Source organism: Plectropomus leopardus, chromosome 15, assembly GCF_026936395.1.
Source record: "Plectropomus leopardus strain MGB_pleo_1.0 chromosome 15, ASM2693639v1, whole genome shotgun sequence".
Lineage (NCBI taxonomy): Eukaryota > Metazoa > Chordata > Actinopteri > Perciformes > Serranidae > Plectropomus > Plectropomus leopardus.
In genome coordinates this window covers 17,832,895-17,851,592 of record NC_142190.1, presented here as the reverse complement: position 1 = coordinate 17,851,592, position 18,698 = coordinate 17,832,895, and the positions used below count along the sequence as shown (strand labels likewise).

The following is an 18,698-nucleotide window of genomic DNA, read 5'->3' as shown; positions in this document are numbered from 1 at the left end:
GACCAACCTATCAGCCTAAAATGTGGATATTTGAGTTTTATATAGCACTTTATAATGTCTCTTCAGGTTTTTTTTTAAAATATGTTTATAATATGACCTCTTTTTAACCTTAATGTACAAAGGTTCCTCTAACTGAAAATTTTGAAAAGGAAATAACCTTCTTTTGTTTCAGCTTTGTGATGACCTTTTTCCAACAGTTCCTAAACATTTTAATCACTTTGTCTGTGCTGAGCAGCCCCTCTGCTATGAAGCAAGGTAGGACAATGTTTTGTGTGACTATAATTTGACAGTTTGATAAAATAATGTGTCAAAATATTGAAAAAAATGTGCTATGGTAATTCATAGCTAAGGATTTACCAAAAATAAGACAACATGATTTAAAACAACTGACTTGTTTCAAAGATATAAACCTGTTTCTAAAGGTGTTAATCCTTTAAATTACAACCTGCATGGCTGAACCCACAGTTCTGTTAGAAAATCACTGTGGTGACTGTAAATAAATCAAAAATATCTAAAGCAAACACAGTACGCTGTAGTTAAACACTATACAGCTACGCACTTACATAAATGGTCTCTCAAAGTTATAGATGAAAGAGCAAAAGTTTGAGACCAATGAGAAGTGCAAGTACATTTATACAGTTCAACATTTATTGCTTCCTGTTTTTCTGTTTGATGATGATACTGTGTAGTACATGTAACAAATGTAATGTAACAAATTCTTTTCTTTTTCAAACGTGGTGCCTACATTGTCAAAGACAAAAGTAGCCTCAGAGCTGCTCTACAAATCTGTTCCTATGTGCTGTGTGTTAATGATTTACTGTATTTATTGTCCATTTCTGTCTCAGTTCCTCACCTCAGTCTGTGGGGGGAGGTGGCTGAGTTCACCTTCGGGTGCAACCACTGGAGACTAAAGCCTCAGGTCTCCATCCCCCCCCTGCAGGAGCTCACGGTCTGCTTCAACCTGAAGTTCCAGGTACTGATGACAAACTGCAACACTGATTCACAAGTCTAAATTACATGACTACAACTTTTAAGGATCCAGTCCAACCCCTTATAAATCATATAAAATATTTCATCACCCATATCTAGTTCCGGCCTTCCTCACCATGGACCGCCTTCACGTACCGCCATCCTAAGGCCCAACATACTGAGCTGGGCTTGGGAGGAAAGTGGGGTCGTTTAGTGGTCTGGCTGTTTGGAACAGAGTGGACTACAGAAAAGATCAACCTCCATCCATCACGATGGTACTCACTGTGCCTGACCTGGACACATACTAAAGACAGACCACACCTATATGTTGATGGCAACCTGGTGGAAATCACGGCAGGTGGGTTAAGTAATAAGCAAGGGAGTTACAAGTATCCGAACACAGGAGTGTGCTCTGCAGAGAGCATGGTATCTCCATTTTGTGTTTTAACTTATGGCCTGTTTTCGTAATAATATTTTAGTTTTTCGCAGCTATGTTTTATATTCTGGTGATGCTCTGTTACTCTATTTTTTTTCTCCGGAAAACCTCCCATTTTGTCCGGGTCTGACCCTACTTTAAATTTTATCAATAAATTACACAGTGGATCTGTGCATAGACAGTATTTGCTGAAACCTGATCACTTTAAGCAATTTTCAACACTGGTATCATTATAGAACAAATCTACAAAATGGAATAGAAAAAAATCAAGAAAATCAAAAGAAGTACTCTACTGGTATCACTTTAAGAGTATTGGAACAATCTTTTTATTAAACAATTTATAGCTGTGAGCTGTTTTTTTTGCTTCATTGTCTCAGTTTAAATTGATAATTTGACTTTGTACGTATATAATCCTCCTTTGTGCCATACTACCGTTTTCTTCTCTCCTTGACCATTATTTAGATACAACTCCCGCCAGTTCCAGTTCGTGCTGCAAACTGGCACCCAGTGGAACGCTTACCCTGGGTGCAACACACCGGCTGGTCAATGGGAATATCCAGATTATTCCTATCGCCCCTCTGATGGGAAAATTATCTTTGTTTCGGTTGTGGGGGCAAGAACGCAGCAAAAAGGAAGTGACATCACTAAACTGTACAGAGGGGGGCGTGGTGAAGTGGGAGAGGGACCACTGGGACACTCGGATCTGTGCCCCCATCCCCGACTCCAGCCTTAAGTGTGGTGAGCCAATAAAAAACCTCCTTTATATTAATTTCAAATATTTCTTCGAAAGTAAAACATTTTGTTTCAAATTTTAACCCTAAATTTACCTCAGCACCCACATGTTCCAACAAGTAGAGTATTTTCTGCCTTCGCTGGCTCTCACTGTGTTTATACACCAGTCAGTGAATCACTTTTATGTAGTAAATGATTTGTCAGCGTCATCGGGCGTTTTACAGCTTTTTCAAACCTCAGTGGTAGCCTCCGAGGCTGCCTTTGGTTTACTGTGCGTCCTCGGCCCTCAGATTAAATATTGACCCCACGTCTTTTTGTCAGTTAGGTAAATATAGAAGCCTTTCTGTGATCAATAACATTAAGATCAGAAGCATTAATCATACAGATGTCATAGGTTGTTATTCCCTCTCTGCAAAGCTGAAGCTGTTGACCAGTGTTTACAAAACAAGGCAAAATTGCCCTCAGTTTGAAAAATGTTGATATTAATTGATTTCCTTCAACAAATTTACTTTTTTTTAGAGCACTGAATCTTATTTATTGGCTAGGAAACAGCAAATAACCTTACTGAATTATAGGCATCACTTTCGTGTTTTAATTGTGCAAATTAAAGTTCTGTAACAGCTTAAAATTATCGTCAACTGGGGCACATAAAGGTAAGAAGGTAATAAATAAAATCTACGGACTAAGAATTTAAATTAAATGAAAGAATGCAAGAATCACATAACTTAACATACAACATATCTGCTGCTTTTGAATACTGATTCACATCAACAAATGCCATTCACCTTTACACTAAAACGTCGGCATATGATAGTGGTTCTGCAATGTAATTGTTTCTAAATTGAGTCCCCGTTTCTGTTTGTCACAGTTTCATTTCAGCAATGAACTGGAACTTAACACAAAAGATGACACAAACGTTAATCATATTTCACATGATCAGTCTTGTATATAATGCATTTGTTTATCCCAGTGAAAGAGCAGTTATATGAAACACAGGCAAAAGAAAAAAAAATAAACTTAGGATTTACTGTAGAAAATAGAATCAGGTTTAAAATCCTGAACTGTACTTTTTGAAAGTTCTCATTTTTATAGGGATAATTTCAAGTTGCTGTGTTTTAATATACTTTTTAATATACTTTTCTTCTGCTGTTTTATATTCTCTTGGCAGAATGGTCCACTTTTGAAGTGAGACTGACGTTTGACATCAGCCGTTCTGATGGCGACAAAACTGAGCTCTACACAGCCAGAGACATCGCACATAACTGGGTAAAAGACGCAAATATACAAAAATCACTGATACTGTCGATGTAATTGTGAAAACCGACTTGAAGATACAATTACACTCAGAACCCTGAAGCTGTATACTGTTTTTCTCCTTATGGCTGTGGCGGTGCTGTATCCGTATTATTAACTGTTGGGTTGGATTGCGCTGCCCTGTCTGGGGGTTATAAATCTCAGCGGCTGTAACTGCTCTGCTGTTTGTTGTTCCAGCTCAGAAAGGTTCTGCCGTCCAACATCTATTTAAACGGAGTGTCAGTCACCAGGTATGACAAGAGTGGAGTTTATAACACTGACATGACTCAATGTATTTCATAATAGAATATCTATGAATGTCATTTTGTCTCACAACAAATAAACTGTATTTTAAATGAAATGACAGAGAGGGGAACCAATGGGCCATAAGTATACTGACTTTCTCTGATCTCTTTCACAGATCCAGCAAACATGACAGGCTCATACAAACATCACACGAGGACTGGATGGTAAGCAGGTTAAAACTTTTGCATATACTTAGGTTTAGTTGTGTACAAGTTGGTCAATAAGAATAACTGCAGTAATGATAGTTGGTGCTCGCTGGTGGACATATAGTGGTTTGTCAACCAATACTAGTCAAAATAATGTTAGGAAATCCAGTTTTTCTCAGGCTCTAAAGCACACTCTCTGTGATTTGCATATTTTTATTGTAACTTTAAAATCTGTCTATTTTATTCTTCAGGTGCGGTCTCCTGATTATGACAGGTATCATAGTTCATGTTTTTTTACTTTATGTTTTCTGTTTGCTAAATATTGTGTAATCTGATAGTGGCTGAATTGTTTTAGAGCTCAGATGATATTCCATTCATTATAAAATATATCGCATATGCCAACACATGATATGAAAACAAGATGAAGAATATGTTTTTTTTGGTTAATCTACATTAATAAAGTTAAAATTCAGCACATCACATGCTCAGAATAAACTGTATTACACAAATGTGACAATAAAAAAGGAAGTGAAACACACTGATGACTCTCACTAAACCCTCACTAAAGTCAAATCAAATGCTGCAGTGGTTCCTACAGGCTTGCAACCTCTTAAAAAACACAGGAGAGGTCCTGCACACTGTCTTTCTACTTAAAATAAACTTGATTTTCACGGAACAATCACCATTTCAGAAAATATCATGGTATCTCTACTGAAGTCTCCCTTCAAACAGATAAAATAAGGATGAAATTCTGCATTTGGTTACTTTTTTAATGCTGTGCATGAGCAAATTTACTTGGTATGAAAACATTAAATTTTTTAATACCACACCATAACATGAAATCGGTGCAACCCTATTACAAATACAACCCTTCGGTCCTAATTTACCTGATGAAAGGACCAAAATATTGCATCTCCAATAAATTTTACTCAACCATATTTTAATTTTCCTCAGGGCATGCTGCAATAATGTTTCTCAGTTTTTAAGATTTAGATTTTATTGTTACTGCACACTGCACTGCTCACTTTATGTTTTATTCATTAATCACTTATTTGTCGACCCAGTGTTTTTATTACAGTGTTCATTATTTATTGTTCAGCGCCACAAGAGTACTATATTTTGTTTGTTTCATGTATTTGCATGGCTGGAATTACAATAATGAATCCCTGAATATTTGGCTTGTAACCCCTTAAAATGAAGCACTCTCTGCAGCCTATAGCTGTCTGTTTCCCCTGTAGCTTTGACTGCCTGGTTCATGTAAGTGTTTACCCCAGCTGGGATGTGGCAGAAGTGCAAATTGAGATGTACAAGGACCTTCTTGAAGTCTACGAAGACCCCAGTGGTCATATATGGCTAATGGCTGAAGCGAACAGCATACACACCACACCTGTTGGTAAGAAAATAGTTTATACCATGTATGTGTGTGTGTGTGTGTGTGTGTGTGTGTGTGTGTGTGTATTTACAGGAAAACAAATTCTGGTTCGCAATGATCTTTCCTCTGTTTCTAGAAAGTTTCTCCTCTGTCACCGTCGGTCCACCTGATGTAGTGACAAAGCCGTCTCCAGTCACAAACACAGCAATTAAAACCACAACATCCATCACCACCACTAGCACCACCACAAGTGCCTCTACCAGTGCGGCCACAGCAACCACCTTCACAACAAGCCCTGCAAATATCTCTGGTCAGTCAGATAATTTAGTTATAGAAATGCTCTTTGTCACGGCTTCATATAGATTATTATGTGATTTTATCAGAGCTGTAACTTATCATTTATCTTGTCTGAATTTTCTCTGCAGAGCTTTATTTTGAAGTTGAGGTGAATGTTTCCATCGCTGGAGACTGTGACCCCAGACAGGTTCTTTCTACCTGGGTACGTCTGACAAAAAAAACGTAGCTCTTTTAGTTTTCGGAATATACGACAGATTTGTCTTAAATGTGGCCTCTAACTCTCCACAGCTAAACTCCAGTCTACCCGCTGACATGATGATAGTGCTCGACCTCCAGCTGCTTCCAAAAGCTCAGAGGTAAAATATGTGATGTAGCTGTAACACCATCAATTTAATCTTTGTTTCCAGAAATATAACACAGTCTGATTTCAATATGGTCAATCTAATTTAATAACTGATCTCACTTCTAGACATCATCCTAACCTGCAATTAAACCTCTCTACGTCTGATGGAGTAAGTAAACATGAGTAACTCTTGTGTCTAAAATGACATCTAAAAAAGATGATGAAACAAGTGACCTCAAGCCATCAAATGTCTCATTGTTCTTCTAAAATTCACAATTTTCATACATTTCTATAGAAAAAATACTCTACAAAAATCTAAGATAATAAAATACTTTTTGAGGGGGTCAGTAAATGTTAAGAAAGGTGAAATTGTGTACAATACAATAAAAATGTGGCAGCTGCTTACAATTTTTTGCTGATTAATGCTGTGATTTTAAATTTGTCAGTATTCAGGCTATAATTTATATAATACAAATGCAAATCCCTTGCATGCTCTGTCTTTGACTGAAATATCCTTTTCCTACAGTTATAAAACTGTCAATATTTCTTTTCTTTTCCAGGTGTTCATGCCCAGAGTGTCGAGGTATGGATCACGTGGCTCTACACATTTTCAATTAAATTACAAACACATTTAACTGACAACTAATACATGAAGTCCCAAAGTGCACAATAAAGGAAATAAAAGTGATATTCTGAGTAACTAATAACTCCTTCACTGTCTGCAGAGAGAGTTGCATTTTCCAGGTTCAGGTAATGATGTCGCTTTTAGACGCACAGGAAATGGAAGAGCAGATACGATACCTGCTGCTGACGCCATATAACAACGGATCCATCTCCATAGCAGCCGAGGACATACAGATAAGCCGCATATGTGAGTCAGATTCAGTCAAAGATTACACAGTATATCATTTAAAAACTGATACAGATTACTGATATTGAGTTCTACAAAATATATACCAGATAAAAAGTCATTTTTTTCTTTCAGTCTCTCTCTATCTGTGTTGCTGTCATTCTGTTTTAGTGATATTTAAGTGCAAGGCAGAGACCTACCACACGAGGAAAGGCCTGTTTGAGTGGCCCGACACTTCAGGAGGAAAATATGCAACTCAGCCGTGCCCAAAAAACCCTCTAAGCCAAGCCACCCGACACTGGTGAGCTCTCAGACAGTTCATTCATTCATTTGTTACACATAGTTACATATATATTCACACCCACAATAAGTGTAAAATTTGACATTAACCATAGTGCCAACGACATGTGGGAGAAAATCAAATTAAAAATAAATAAATAAATTACAATTAACAAATACAATACAGTCCAGGATGTTGGAATAAACCGACAAAACTACCAAGTTGTGAAAATAATATTATAATGAATGCTGAAACTTTTTAATAGTCATAACTTATTTTTCAGACTATTACTCCGAGTCCTCACATGTGAGGACATGCTGCACTTCTTTGTTTGATTTCATATTAAATAATATATTTTTGACTTAAGGACAGTTGATTGCAAAAGTAGCAAACTAAGGCCCTGAGTTTTTGTAATGGTTTTCAGTGAGAGTGAAGCATTTTGCCCTTTGTGTTGATGACAGGCTTATGTTTTTTCCATTCTATGCACCTTGCGTTTTTTGCAGGGGCAGCTTGAGTTAAAAAAGTCAATTCTGTTTTTTCCTACTGACCGAATAGAAATGAGAGGTGGGCCTTCTGTGGTGGTGATGATTACGAGTGGCAACATGCAAAAAAAATGGTTTGTATGAAAACTAACAGCAGCTAACTTTCATCGTTGCCCTGCGAAACAAGCTGCAAGATGTAGCCGAACAAATTGTAGCCTTAATTACTTTCTAAGATTCTACCAATAACAATCAGACCTGGTGACTGACAACAGATTGTCAAACTGTCCGAGACTCGTCCCGAAATGAGCCTTGAAACAACCAGCATCCATTAACCAAAGTGCCTAAAGCAGCTGGTGGTACTCCTTGAGGTTTCTCCTCTTTGTTAAAGTCTCATATAACCACACACATCTCCGTTATACTGTTATTACTATTATACTATACCACCATTATACTATTTGGAAACAGTCGCTCACCCTCCATCCGAGCTGCAGCAAGTGTCCTCTGCCTATCAATTCTTTTGTGCAGATTTTAAAGTACAAATCTGGGACTTTACTTCACAGTAAACCAGTGGGTAAGGTAAAGACAGGTGATATGATGGTTGCCTAGCGAAATAAGAAAAGAAAAAAAGGATGAAAACTCATTCTAACTGATCCGAGATGACTTCAACAAAAAAAAGGTAGTGTGGTGCGCCTCGCGTTTTACAACCTGGAAAAGACTGGGTTGCCTTATTTGCAACTTCCTACTGAAATAGAGGCACCGTCACATATCTGATATTTGGCTTAACTGGAAATTAATTTGTTGTATGACTAACACTTACAGGATTATTTTTTAAATATTTAGAACATTGCTGGATGCAATATTTAATTGAACATTTTTATGGGCTGGGAGCATTTTAATAATTTTGAATGAAAATTCAAAATTCTGAATGCGCAAGAATTGTCAGTCGAATCCACTTCCTGTTAGTCATGGTAGCAACATACAGTATTACTGTATTAGAGAGGATGACCACACATAAAGCTCCAAAAATTGGCATTTTTCAAGATTACTCTTCTCTTCTGTAGACTGCAAGTAGTAACACTTGCTTCATACCTAATTAAGCTTACCAAATTAATCAAAATACACATTAAATATGCTGCTAAATTGAAATTTTCTGACGTTTGGATGAACTCCAGGTATATGTTTAAAGCTGGCAGCTGCTGTATGTGAACACCTGCATGGTGATTGTAGCCTGTCACTGACATGTACTGTTTGGTACCATCACCTATCACGGAAGTCATGAACCACAGTCTCACTGAGAAAAGGGCATTTGTATTTATCTGGGACTGTCAACATAAATTTAACACATGAATAAATACAGGCCTATTTGGTATTGATTGCAACTGGTGGTATATGTTTTTATATGGCCGTGTCACTGTGTTCGGGGCTCATTCTGTGTGTTGACTCAGTGCAACAATATTTACCGATAGCTGTTCATGAGCTGTAAGAAGACTGTGCTGCAAAATCATTAATCAGCAGGTGGGTGTCATTAATGAGTGGAGTGAATAGATGGGTGTTTCCTCAGATAAAAAATCTCCCAGCTGCCCAGGCTCTGTCTTAAGGATGCATTTTCTACTAGTAAGACTTAGGGAGGTAAAGAAAGACAAGCCATTACAATAAAAATTGAATTACCAACTATAAAAAGCTATAGCTATGAGAAAGCTAGTCATGAATTAAAGATACATAACGTAAAGTAAATATGAGATGAAAATAAAATGTTAAGCAAAACTTCTATTTATAAAGTGGCTATTGTATTTTTTAGTCCTAACAACCTGTTTGTCTGACAGTAAACTGTGCCTCAGTACTCGCTGGCTGGCCCCAGACCTGGAAGACTGTAATCTGGTGGTGGAAACCATCCCTGATCTGGACCATGTTGAAGTCACTGCTGGTCTGTTTCACACTTTTCACTTCATTTGTCTGTCTTATGTCTTAGTTGTTGATTTATAAAGAATAGCTTTAGTCAGTCTCAAATGTATGTTTCAAAATATGCAGTTAAGATCCATAGAGTTTATAAGAGAGATGTTACGCTGACTATGTTATAATATTGTCCATTTTTTTTCTGAATAAAGACAATATTCCCACTAAGCCATTTACAAGGCAACAATGACAATGACTATATATTCTTGCTTACATGTTGAGGTCATTCTTGGCTGTGTTTGACAGGGAATGATACCCTAACTTGACTTCATGTCAAAATGTGGAAAACAGAAATGGGTGATGCCCCTTGTGCTACTTTGTGTCTTTGCATCAAAACAGAAGTTTTCCACCAGTGATGAACTGTGTGGACATTGCCTCCCTCTTTCATTCCTTCAACCACCTTCTTGAAATGGTCGGTGTTGTGATATTTGCACATATCCAAAAACCTGACGATATCCTGTGCTTCATAATGTTTAAGAGTAGGTGTGTTTCTCCGTCCTTTTTGTTTGGGCATGCACCTCTTCCCCACAGCCTTGCAAACTATTGATTAGTTGGTTTGTGTGCAACATATTCATGACAAAGTACAGAGCTGACAATATACTGGCAAGATGTATACATGTTCAGAGAATGCTCCTAACATCAGTACGATATTTGCATATCCCATATAACCGGAAAATGCTGCATTCAAAATAAGGCCTAATTCAGAAAAATCTTACTGAAATACGCTGTTAACATGACATGTGTCATACGCAGAATATTGTCATTTTCGGAGTAATAGCGGAATATTAATGTGCATGTAAACACAGAACAGTTAATGTCGCCTAATTAATTCATGTTTTGCAAATTGAAATCCCCATAATAACAAATCAGTGAAAAGGTCAGGACTTATTCTCTACAGGAGCTCTAAAAAAACACTAGCTGTTTCATTTACTGTATCTGCAGACAACGCACTGGACGTGGTGGAAATGATTGAGGGTTTAATGAGCAACCACTCCACACTTAACTACCCGGAGCTGGTCACAGTCCTCAACAAGCTGAAGGACATCATCAACCTCAGTACAGTCACACCAAACCTGGGCCAAGCTCTCATCAACATCATCTCTGAAATACTGGAGTCTGACAGCAACCTGTTTCCTTTCACAAACACGTAAGGATGAAAACTGAGGGGATCTTTCTAACTGTTCAGTTTGACATCCGTTCACCCTCCTCTGTCTTCCTCTCCAGTATCTTAAATATAACAGAGGCAGTGGGAGACACGATGGTGGGCTACGAGGGCTCCTCCACCCTGGTTGCTCCTGCCATAGCCATCTCAGTGGTGGATGTAGTTCCTGGACAGTTCAGCAGTTTGACTTTCGGAGTGTCATCTGACCGCGAAGGCACAAAACCTGAGGTTGGTAAAGTAATAACAACTAACAAATCTCCTCAATCATTTTGACTGTTACTGTTAATTATACAGGCTGAATCTTGGCTTAAAAGAGAATTAATACATTTCTCTTTATGTTGTAGATATTCATAAACAAATATCCCTTCAACGACACAGTGGCTTTTATCTCCCTGCCTTCTGTCCTGCAACACAGCTTCCCTCAGAACAGCTCGAACCAGAGCCCTGCAAGGGTTAAATTTCAGTTCTTCGGCATCCCAGTGCTCTTCAAGGTACTTTGTTGTATGAATCATTTTTCTTAGAGCACCAGGAAAAACATGCAATGTTTTAAAGGAATACTTCATTCGTCAAGTGATCATTTGTATATCAGTTATTCACCACGTGTTATGGTAAATTTGTTAAGAAAACAGTTTTTCTTGCCTCCACGGTGAATGAAAAATAAACAAACTGAGAACATTCTTAGTCAACTGATGTAAATGGGTTACTGTTGATATAACCCATTCTCATTTATACAGTCTTATGATCAGGATTTTCCAAACAGACAGCCACTGTGACTTTAGTGTCACACAATAACTCAAACAAACTCTGGATCGAGGCAGCAGTAGACCAGCAGCTCCTGTGTTCAGTGAGGTAAAATTAGTTTTTGTCGGTGGAGTCTGGCTTTCAAGAGAGCATAACTGAGTTTAATTTTCAATGCCCTGACATACGACTGGATAAATGAGACTGGGATTATACTGCACAAGTTGTGTGAAAGTGAATCAGTTGTTTTGCTATAGTTTTGTTTTTTTTAAAGCCCTGACCGCTATGAATTTTTTCCGTTTCTAAGTTATTTTTTCACCACGAAGGCATGGGAAAAAATTATGTTTTCTTCACAAATTCATCATAGGGTGAGTAAATGGTATACTAATCATTTTCTGGGTAAAGTATTCCTTTATTTTACTTGGTGAGTACTGTTTTATTTATATAATGTGTTATTATTTTCAGAGCAGCCAAAAGGGACATATCCTAAACACCTTTGTTGTGTCAGCCAGTGTGACCAACGCCAGCTCTCCCATCAAAGACCTGGATGAAGATGTCAAAGTCACGCTCCACCATCTTATACCCAACACAGTGGGTTCAACTGTTCTTTAAAATGTGGCTAACAGCAGAAGGACATTAATCTGCTGCCAGTGTAATGAACAACTGAGACTGTATTGTCTTTGACTAACAAAAGCATTTCTATTTCTGTTAAAGCGTCACGAGGGCGAACAGTGTGTGTACTGGAACTTCAATAAAAACAGTAGGTCTTGATTTAAATAATCACTGCTCTTTCTGGGTAAACTCTGTGATGCTGAATATCTGTTTTCATTTAGATGGACACGGAGGCTGGGATGATTACGGCTGCAGAAAATACAACAGCAGCTCCGACTACACAACATGTCTGTGTGATCACCTCACACACTTTGGAGTTCTTCTGGTATGCATTGTATTATTTCTGTTTTACTTTCTCCTGGAAAGCGTGCTTTGGCCTAAGAGGGACTGCAGCACGTTTCAAAGTTTTGGTAACCATTGTGGCCGTGGTAGAAGCTGTATTCAAACAACAGCTCTGAGCGAGAGGAAGTGGTTTAATGCAGATTTTGCCAGCAGATGGCACTCAAAACACAACATATACAACATATAAAACTGAAATACTATTGAGCAAAATCTGACATAAATTCTTTGTTTTTGTTGGACTAAGTAATTATGGGATATGATTTCTGTTCTTTAATATTTTTACAAACGGTAAAGACACACTGCTTTGAAAGTAGCCCTAATCTTTAGTATACCGCTTTAAAACAATCCAGTGCAGTGCATCTTATAAAAAATGACAGATTTGCATTAAAAATATCCCAAAACTGTAAAAATATTGAGGGTATAAGTCCTATTGTTACTGAAATTGACAGATATATTTTGCAACTAATTCACACACACTAGTGCTAAAGTCAGATGGTGATGTGGGTGGTCTTCATGCTACTTTGTACCTGGAAATAGGAGCTGTTAATACTCTACAATCTGTGTCTGGGATTTATTTGCGGCACACTGAGAAATGAATAAATTCATGCTTACTAATCTGTGTTGTGTGTTTGTGTCCAGGATGTCTCCAGGACTCAGGTGGACCCAGCTAATGAGCAGATCCTGACCATTATCACCTACATTGGCTGTGGAGTCTCATCGTTGTTCTTGGGAGTCACTGTTCTCACCTACACAGCTTTTGAGTGAGACTCTGAGATGTTATTTTATCTGTTTTCTATGTTTACATGGAAACTGGTAACCTGTTGGCAGGTCTTAAAGGCCATGTCAACACTAATGCATATGAAAACTATATTTTTGTTTCAAACCATTTTGTCCCCACTGAAATACCTAACATTCTGTCCTTACTTAAATAGCAATAAGAAATGTGAGATAAACCAAAGCTGGTGTTTCTGGAAAGTATGGGCAGCTGCCTTTTCTATTGTCTTGGTACTTTTTTTATGATAGCTTTGGTATATTAGTGTATGTTTGCAATCTTATTTACACTAATGCTCTCTGTGTCTTACCTTTTGTTTTCCTCCCCCATCTCCATCTGCTCCTCAGGAAACTTCGTCGAGACTACCCCTCTCAGATCCTCATCAACCTCTCCCTGGCGCTGCTGGGCTTGAACCTGGTGTTTCTGGTCAACTCCTGGCTGTCCTCCTGGGGTCTGTACGGCCTCTGTGTGGCTGTAGCGTCCACGCTGCACTATTTCCTCCTGGCGTCATTCACCTGGATGGGATTAGAGGCCGTTAATATGTACTTTGCACTTGTCAAAGTCTTCAACGTCTATGTGCCCTCTTATATTCTCAAGTTCTGCGCTCTGGGATGGGGTGAGTCGTGTGTTCAACTGACTGGCCAAAATGGCGTCACACTGAAACGCTTTTTAGGACAATGCTGTTGACTGAAACACGGACAATTTAAACTAGTTCCTCGTCATAATTATTATTTGCTGCAATTTAATTTGTTCCTCCAGGGATTCCTCTGGTGATCTGCATCCTGGTGCTCATCGTGAACAGAGAGGCTTATGGCAGTGACCTCTACAATGATGTCGAGCGAAGCTTAGAGCCACTGGACAACTCTGACAACTTGTGAGTTTTGGCTTCATCTTACATACATTTTTCATACTTGAAAGAAAAAAAAAAATTTGTTTTTCTATCAGCAGTGGGAATAAAGTTGATACAAATGTAAGGGTCTTTTTTTTTTAATAAGTGACTTTACCTTCTGTTTACATTTATTTTGTCAGGCATCTTGTTACTAATAGTTGATGCAAATACCAACTTATATTTAAAAGCAACTAATCTAATGTGAAGAAGTTAAAACTACCTGAAATAGCTCAAAGTATTTAATATATATAATATTAATGTTACACTTAATATATCTTATTCTTTTTATTAGACTAGATTATTATTATAATTATAATTAGATTACATTTATAGATGATGTTTATTCACAAATCTTAAAAAGAAAAAACTTCAAATAATTCATTTTTCCCCCTTGGATTAAATTCAGAATATACTGTTATTGTTAATAATTCAAGTTATAAAAATGATAAACTGTTTAACTTAACATTAAATGTTTAACTGCTTTTTTTGCAACTGTAATTGCAAGAAGTAACTCCTACATTTTAATTACTTGCAGGGGGTGAAAGTAGGACAACAACCATTTTTAATTTAAATATTTTTTACACTGCAACACCTGCTGTAGTGTGGCACAGAATTTGTATGTGAGGGGACAAACACAATGACTTCTGTGTCTCGCTTCAATTTACTCTCTTCCTCCGACTTATTCCCGTTTCCTATCTGATTCTCACTCAATCCTCGCTCCCTCAGCTGTTGGCTCCAGGACGATGTGACATTTTACGTATCCGTGGTTGGCTATGCTGTGCTGATCTTTCTCTTCAACATTGCGGTGAGTAATTATCACTTTTCATTTTAGTTCAAACAATTAAGACTTAGTGGCCTATGTTCACATTTTACTGCTTAATACATCACAGTATTCACAGAAATATTCACAGAACTTATCAATTAGACAACATTTGTTTTTGACAATGCTTGAAAGCCTTAATACTGTTCACTATACATCTTAAAATTAGGTCATCTTAAAATAAATAGATCAATCTTTGCAGCATCTCACATTTGAAGGCTCTTGCATACTTATCTTTAATGCCATTATTGTTTTCCTGCAATTTATCTACTCATTTTTTAAAATCTCTTTTTAGATTTTTGTGGTGGTTCTGATCCAGATTCGCCACATGCGAGTCAACAGCCCGGCTGGGACCCGCAGCGGACTGATGCATGACCTAAAGGGTGTTGCCAGTCTCACCTTGTTACTAGGACTAACATGGACTGTTGGCTTCTTCACATGGGCGCCAGCCAGAGTCGTTCTGCTGTACCTTTTTGCTGGACTTAACACCCTGCAAGGTTGTAGTTTCTTTTGTTGCACAGAAATAATTACTGAAAGCCATTTTGGATAATATACTTAAAAATACACAGGCATAGAGTGGATGTGCTTCATTTAAGAACCACTTGTAGAAAAAGATTTGTTCTTATGTGGCATGTCTCAGTGATATAAAGATTAAAAAATTAGCAAGTGAAGGTTTTCTAACCACACATGCAGTTTTCCTCAACATCCCACTTCACATTCACAGTTCAAAAGAAAAGAAACAAAACTCACAGATAAAAAGAAGGAAATCAAACAGAGGCTGAATGATGCAACTATTTCACAACTGCCTTTACCTCGGCTAGCCTTTGTTATATTGCTTTCTTTTTTTATGATGCAACAAAAGCCCTCCATTTTTTCACTTTTGGAGAGAAATGCCTTGTTTAAGTGCAAATTAAAAATATCTTCTGAAGGACGAAAGACAAGATCCAATCATATCCTCCAAAGCTCATCATGACCTTATCTCACTTTTGCTCATATTCCAGGGCTTTTCATCTTCATCTTCCACTGTCTGATGAAGGAAAATGTCAGGAAACAGTGGAGGATTCATCTCTGCTTTGGACGTTTCCGTCTTGATGAGTATTCAGGTATGACAGCCGTTCACAGTATGAAAAAAGGGGAGCAATGACCATTTCTAAAAGAAATGATGTTATTCTGGAGTCAATACCACACAATGGAAATGATACTGCACACTGCTCATGTGCATGCATATCAAGAGGGTGTGCTAGGAAACCACTAGGTGGTGGTATCCTCACGGTAAACATTACTGTTTGCTAGTGTCAATATTAATGAAATTTAAAATTTCTTTGACATATGCAATATAAACTAACATGCTGTCACTTTCTGAATCTATTTTATGTTAATTCTAAACAATTATAAGACAGGAAACTGTGTCATACCTTAATGACCTCTTGTCTTTCAGCAGCTATAGACTGTTCAAGTGCTGTTCAATGGAACGGAGAAATCCATAAAAGGATTTCAGCGCATGTTGTGAAGGTCATCCCACTCACAGGAGAATTACAGCTAATAGCAAAAATAGTTAAAAAAAAAAACAATAAGCATGGGCTTCATCTAATTCCATAAATACACTTGGTGATGTTACAGGTGATGTGCAATGTCTCCCTCTTCTGCTCCTGGGTTATAAAATTGAGTAACAGCCAGAGAGTTATTTTTGCAGAACACGATGGTGTCACAGTGAAGTTAACCTTTGACCTTCTGGATATAAAATGGCATCACTTCATCATTTTATCTTATTAGACACTTGTGTTAAGTGTTATAATTAGGGTATGAATCCCTATCATGTCTTGTGAGAGCACAGCGACCTTGACCACCAAATTGTTATCAGTTTATTCTTGCTGGACATTTGTGCCAAATTTGAAGAATTTTTTTTTACTTAATTCATCACATGTGCTAAATTATTCTTGAAAAAGAGGCCATTCTTCATCCCTTTAGGCTGCTCCAAGCACTCGTACCATAACATCACTAACACACAAAGATCAGAATTCATGTGGTCGCTGGCACTGGGTTTTCACAAATGTTGGCTCACTGGACCGCAGTTATTGTACTAATTGAATTAGCTATAGCTATTATTTTACTGCCTAACTACCTACCAAAACTTTGTATGACATGCATGTTGCATGACACAGTTCTCCTGTGAGCGAGATGATGGTAACAATATGCGCTGAAATCCTGTTCAGGATTTCTAAATTCAAATGGACAGCACTGTTTCAGTGTTGTTGAAGTTCAGAACTCCAATTATATCGCCACTGGTAGGCATTTACCATGTACCGTGACAACACGAGCAGCTTGCAGTATTTTTTGTAATAGCAGTTAATCCCCTTTAATGGCAACTGTAAGATATTCTCTAAAATTTGATAAATAACTACATGGTATTGCTACTACTGGTATTATGTCTGAGATCAGCTGTGTCTCGGTAAATCTGACTTTTGATCAGTGCTTTGGTTTGTACGGTTCTCACAGTGTTTGTGAAAGTACAGATCCCCCTGTAAGGGAAATTAATTGCAATTGAAGCACCCCTTGGCTTGATTTCTGTTACCTGTGTTTGATGATGTAATCCAGAGTGGAGCAACTCAGCATCAGTTGGAGTCACGGCCAAACCCAAATCAAATCCTCCGAGAGCACCAGTACCATCGGTCTGCTCTGTCAAGTCCAGCTCAACCGAGAGCACATCAGCTTCCTCCGACTCCAGCCAGAGAGACTCGTCCTGCAAGAGACCAAACCTGGGTTAGGAAACCAAGTCTGACTCTCTCTTAATTTGTCACTGGTCCATTTTCTTGTGACATTAAACTCATCATGAAGTCCTTAATTATCATCTATTGTGGGGCATTTAAGACTGCAATCAGAAGTTATGAGATTCAAATAAAATGATGATGATCACATATTTAGTCAGACATCATCACAGTCCCTCGGCTGCCAGAATCAAAGTGAAGGTCACTGCATACATTAATGAGACTGCACTGACAAATAATTACACGAAAGCCTTTGTAACTGAGCCTAAAAGAACAATTGTTATTTCTTAAAGATTTCCTTCACAATCTGACAGCTGAATTTAACCCCCAACTCCCAGGTGTATATTTTCAAGCCACATAAGAGAAAATATCTGTTTTTCACACCTCTAAATTGTTCATGGATGTTTAATTATCTTGCAGGCCTTTTTATGAATTCCTTGGCTCTCCCTCGTGCCCAGAGCCCCTCAGGTGCAGGAGCTCTGCCTTCACAGAGGGGGACGAATGCAACACCTGGCTGGAAGAATTACTTGCTTGTCCAGCAAGGAGAAAGATAAAACACACAGCATTATACATGTGCATTTGCATACAGACACATGCAGATATGCAAATTGCAGAAACTGTCATGATATCTTGAAAACTGTAACAGCAGCTTTAACATGCATTGTACCTCAGGACAAGCCACAGAGATGTGTAATTGATGCAGCATAGAGCTGAAATTAAAAGTGAAGCATCATTGTATTCCAGCTTCATTAGATCATTTTATCATTTTGCAATTCTATTTTTTTGTTTTTGCTAAATATCGTAAAAGAGCCTGTAATTATGAAGACATGAGTAGTTGCATCAGTTCCAAGGAGGAGTTGGTTGCCAAGCAACTGGTGAGTGGAGCCATGGTGACAATGAACCGTGGTACCACACAGTTTGTCTAAGGAAATAATAAAATTTTAAATTTAAGATGATGCAAGTCTCCTTGTGTTCCTTGTTCACCTCTATTTGTGCCGGAATATATGCACCTCCTCAATCACTCCTTAATCGATTCACAAGATGATTACCACGCCATCTTCACATGTGACAGCTGCTGTAGATCCTTTGTTGTGATAAACATGAGATGACCCGAAATAGTCAATGTCTTAAATATACAA

General features: G+C 37.9%; 1 protein-coding gene across 1 annotated transcript; it reads left to right on the top strand.

Moving 5' to 3' along the window:
- Positions 1 to 121: 121 nt before the first annotated feature.
- Positions 122 to 18,481, top strand: adgrg4b (adhesion G protein-coupled receptor G4b). The gene is made up of 30 exons (XM_088088384.1): positions 122 to 255; positions 846 to 973; positions 1,090 to 1,327; positions 1,868 to 2,143; positions 3,306 to 3,403; positions 3,629 to 3,681; positions 3,852 to 3,900; positions 5,095 to 5,275; positions 5,391 to 5,564; positions 5,680 to 5,753; positions 5,840 to 5,907; positions 6,021 to 6,063; positions 6,455 to 6,477; positions 6,620 to 6,765; positions 6,916 to 7,045; positions 9,330 to 9,430; positions 10,402 to 10,606; positions 10,684 to 10,849; positions 10,966 to 11,112; positions 11,825 to 11,950; positions 12,074 to 12,119; positions 12,193 to 12,296; positions 12,953 to 13,074; positions 13,433 to 13,701; positions 13,845 to 13,959; positions 14,701 to 14,779; positions 15,090 to 15,291; positions 15,796 to 15,897; positions 17,390 to 17,554; positions 17,980 to 18,481. Exons 1-30 carry the CDS (start codon positions 180 to 182, stop codon positions 18,111 to 18,113), a joined length of 3,840 nt encoding a protein of 1,279 aa, XP_087944510.1. The 5' UTR covers positions 122 to 179; the 3' UTR covers positions 18,114 to 18,481.
- The last annotated feature ends 217 nt before the right edge of the window (positions 18,482 to 18,698 follow it).

Excerpts from the sequence above, each read along its gene's own strand:
- adgrg4b (XM_088088384.1), top strand. The coding sequence starts at position 180 with ATGACCTTTTTCCAACAGTTCCTAAACATTTTAATCACTTTGTCTGTG. Across the intron at positions 1,328-1,867 it reads CCTGGTGGAAATCACGGCAG|ATACAACTCCCGCCAGTTCC; the intron begins GTGGGTTAAGTA and ends ACCATTATTTAG. Across the intron at positions 11,113-11,824 it reads GCATCCCAGTGCTCTTCAAG|AGCAGCCAAAAGGGACATAT; the intron begins GTACTTTGTTGT and ends TATTATTTTCAG.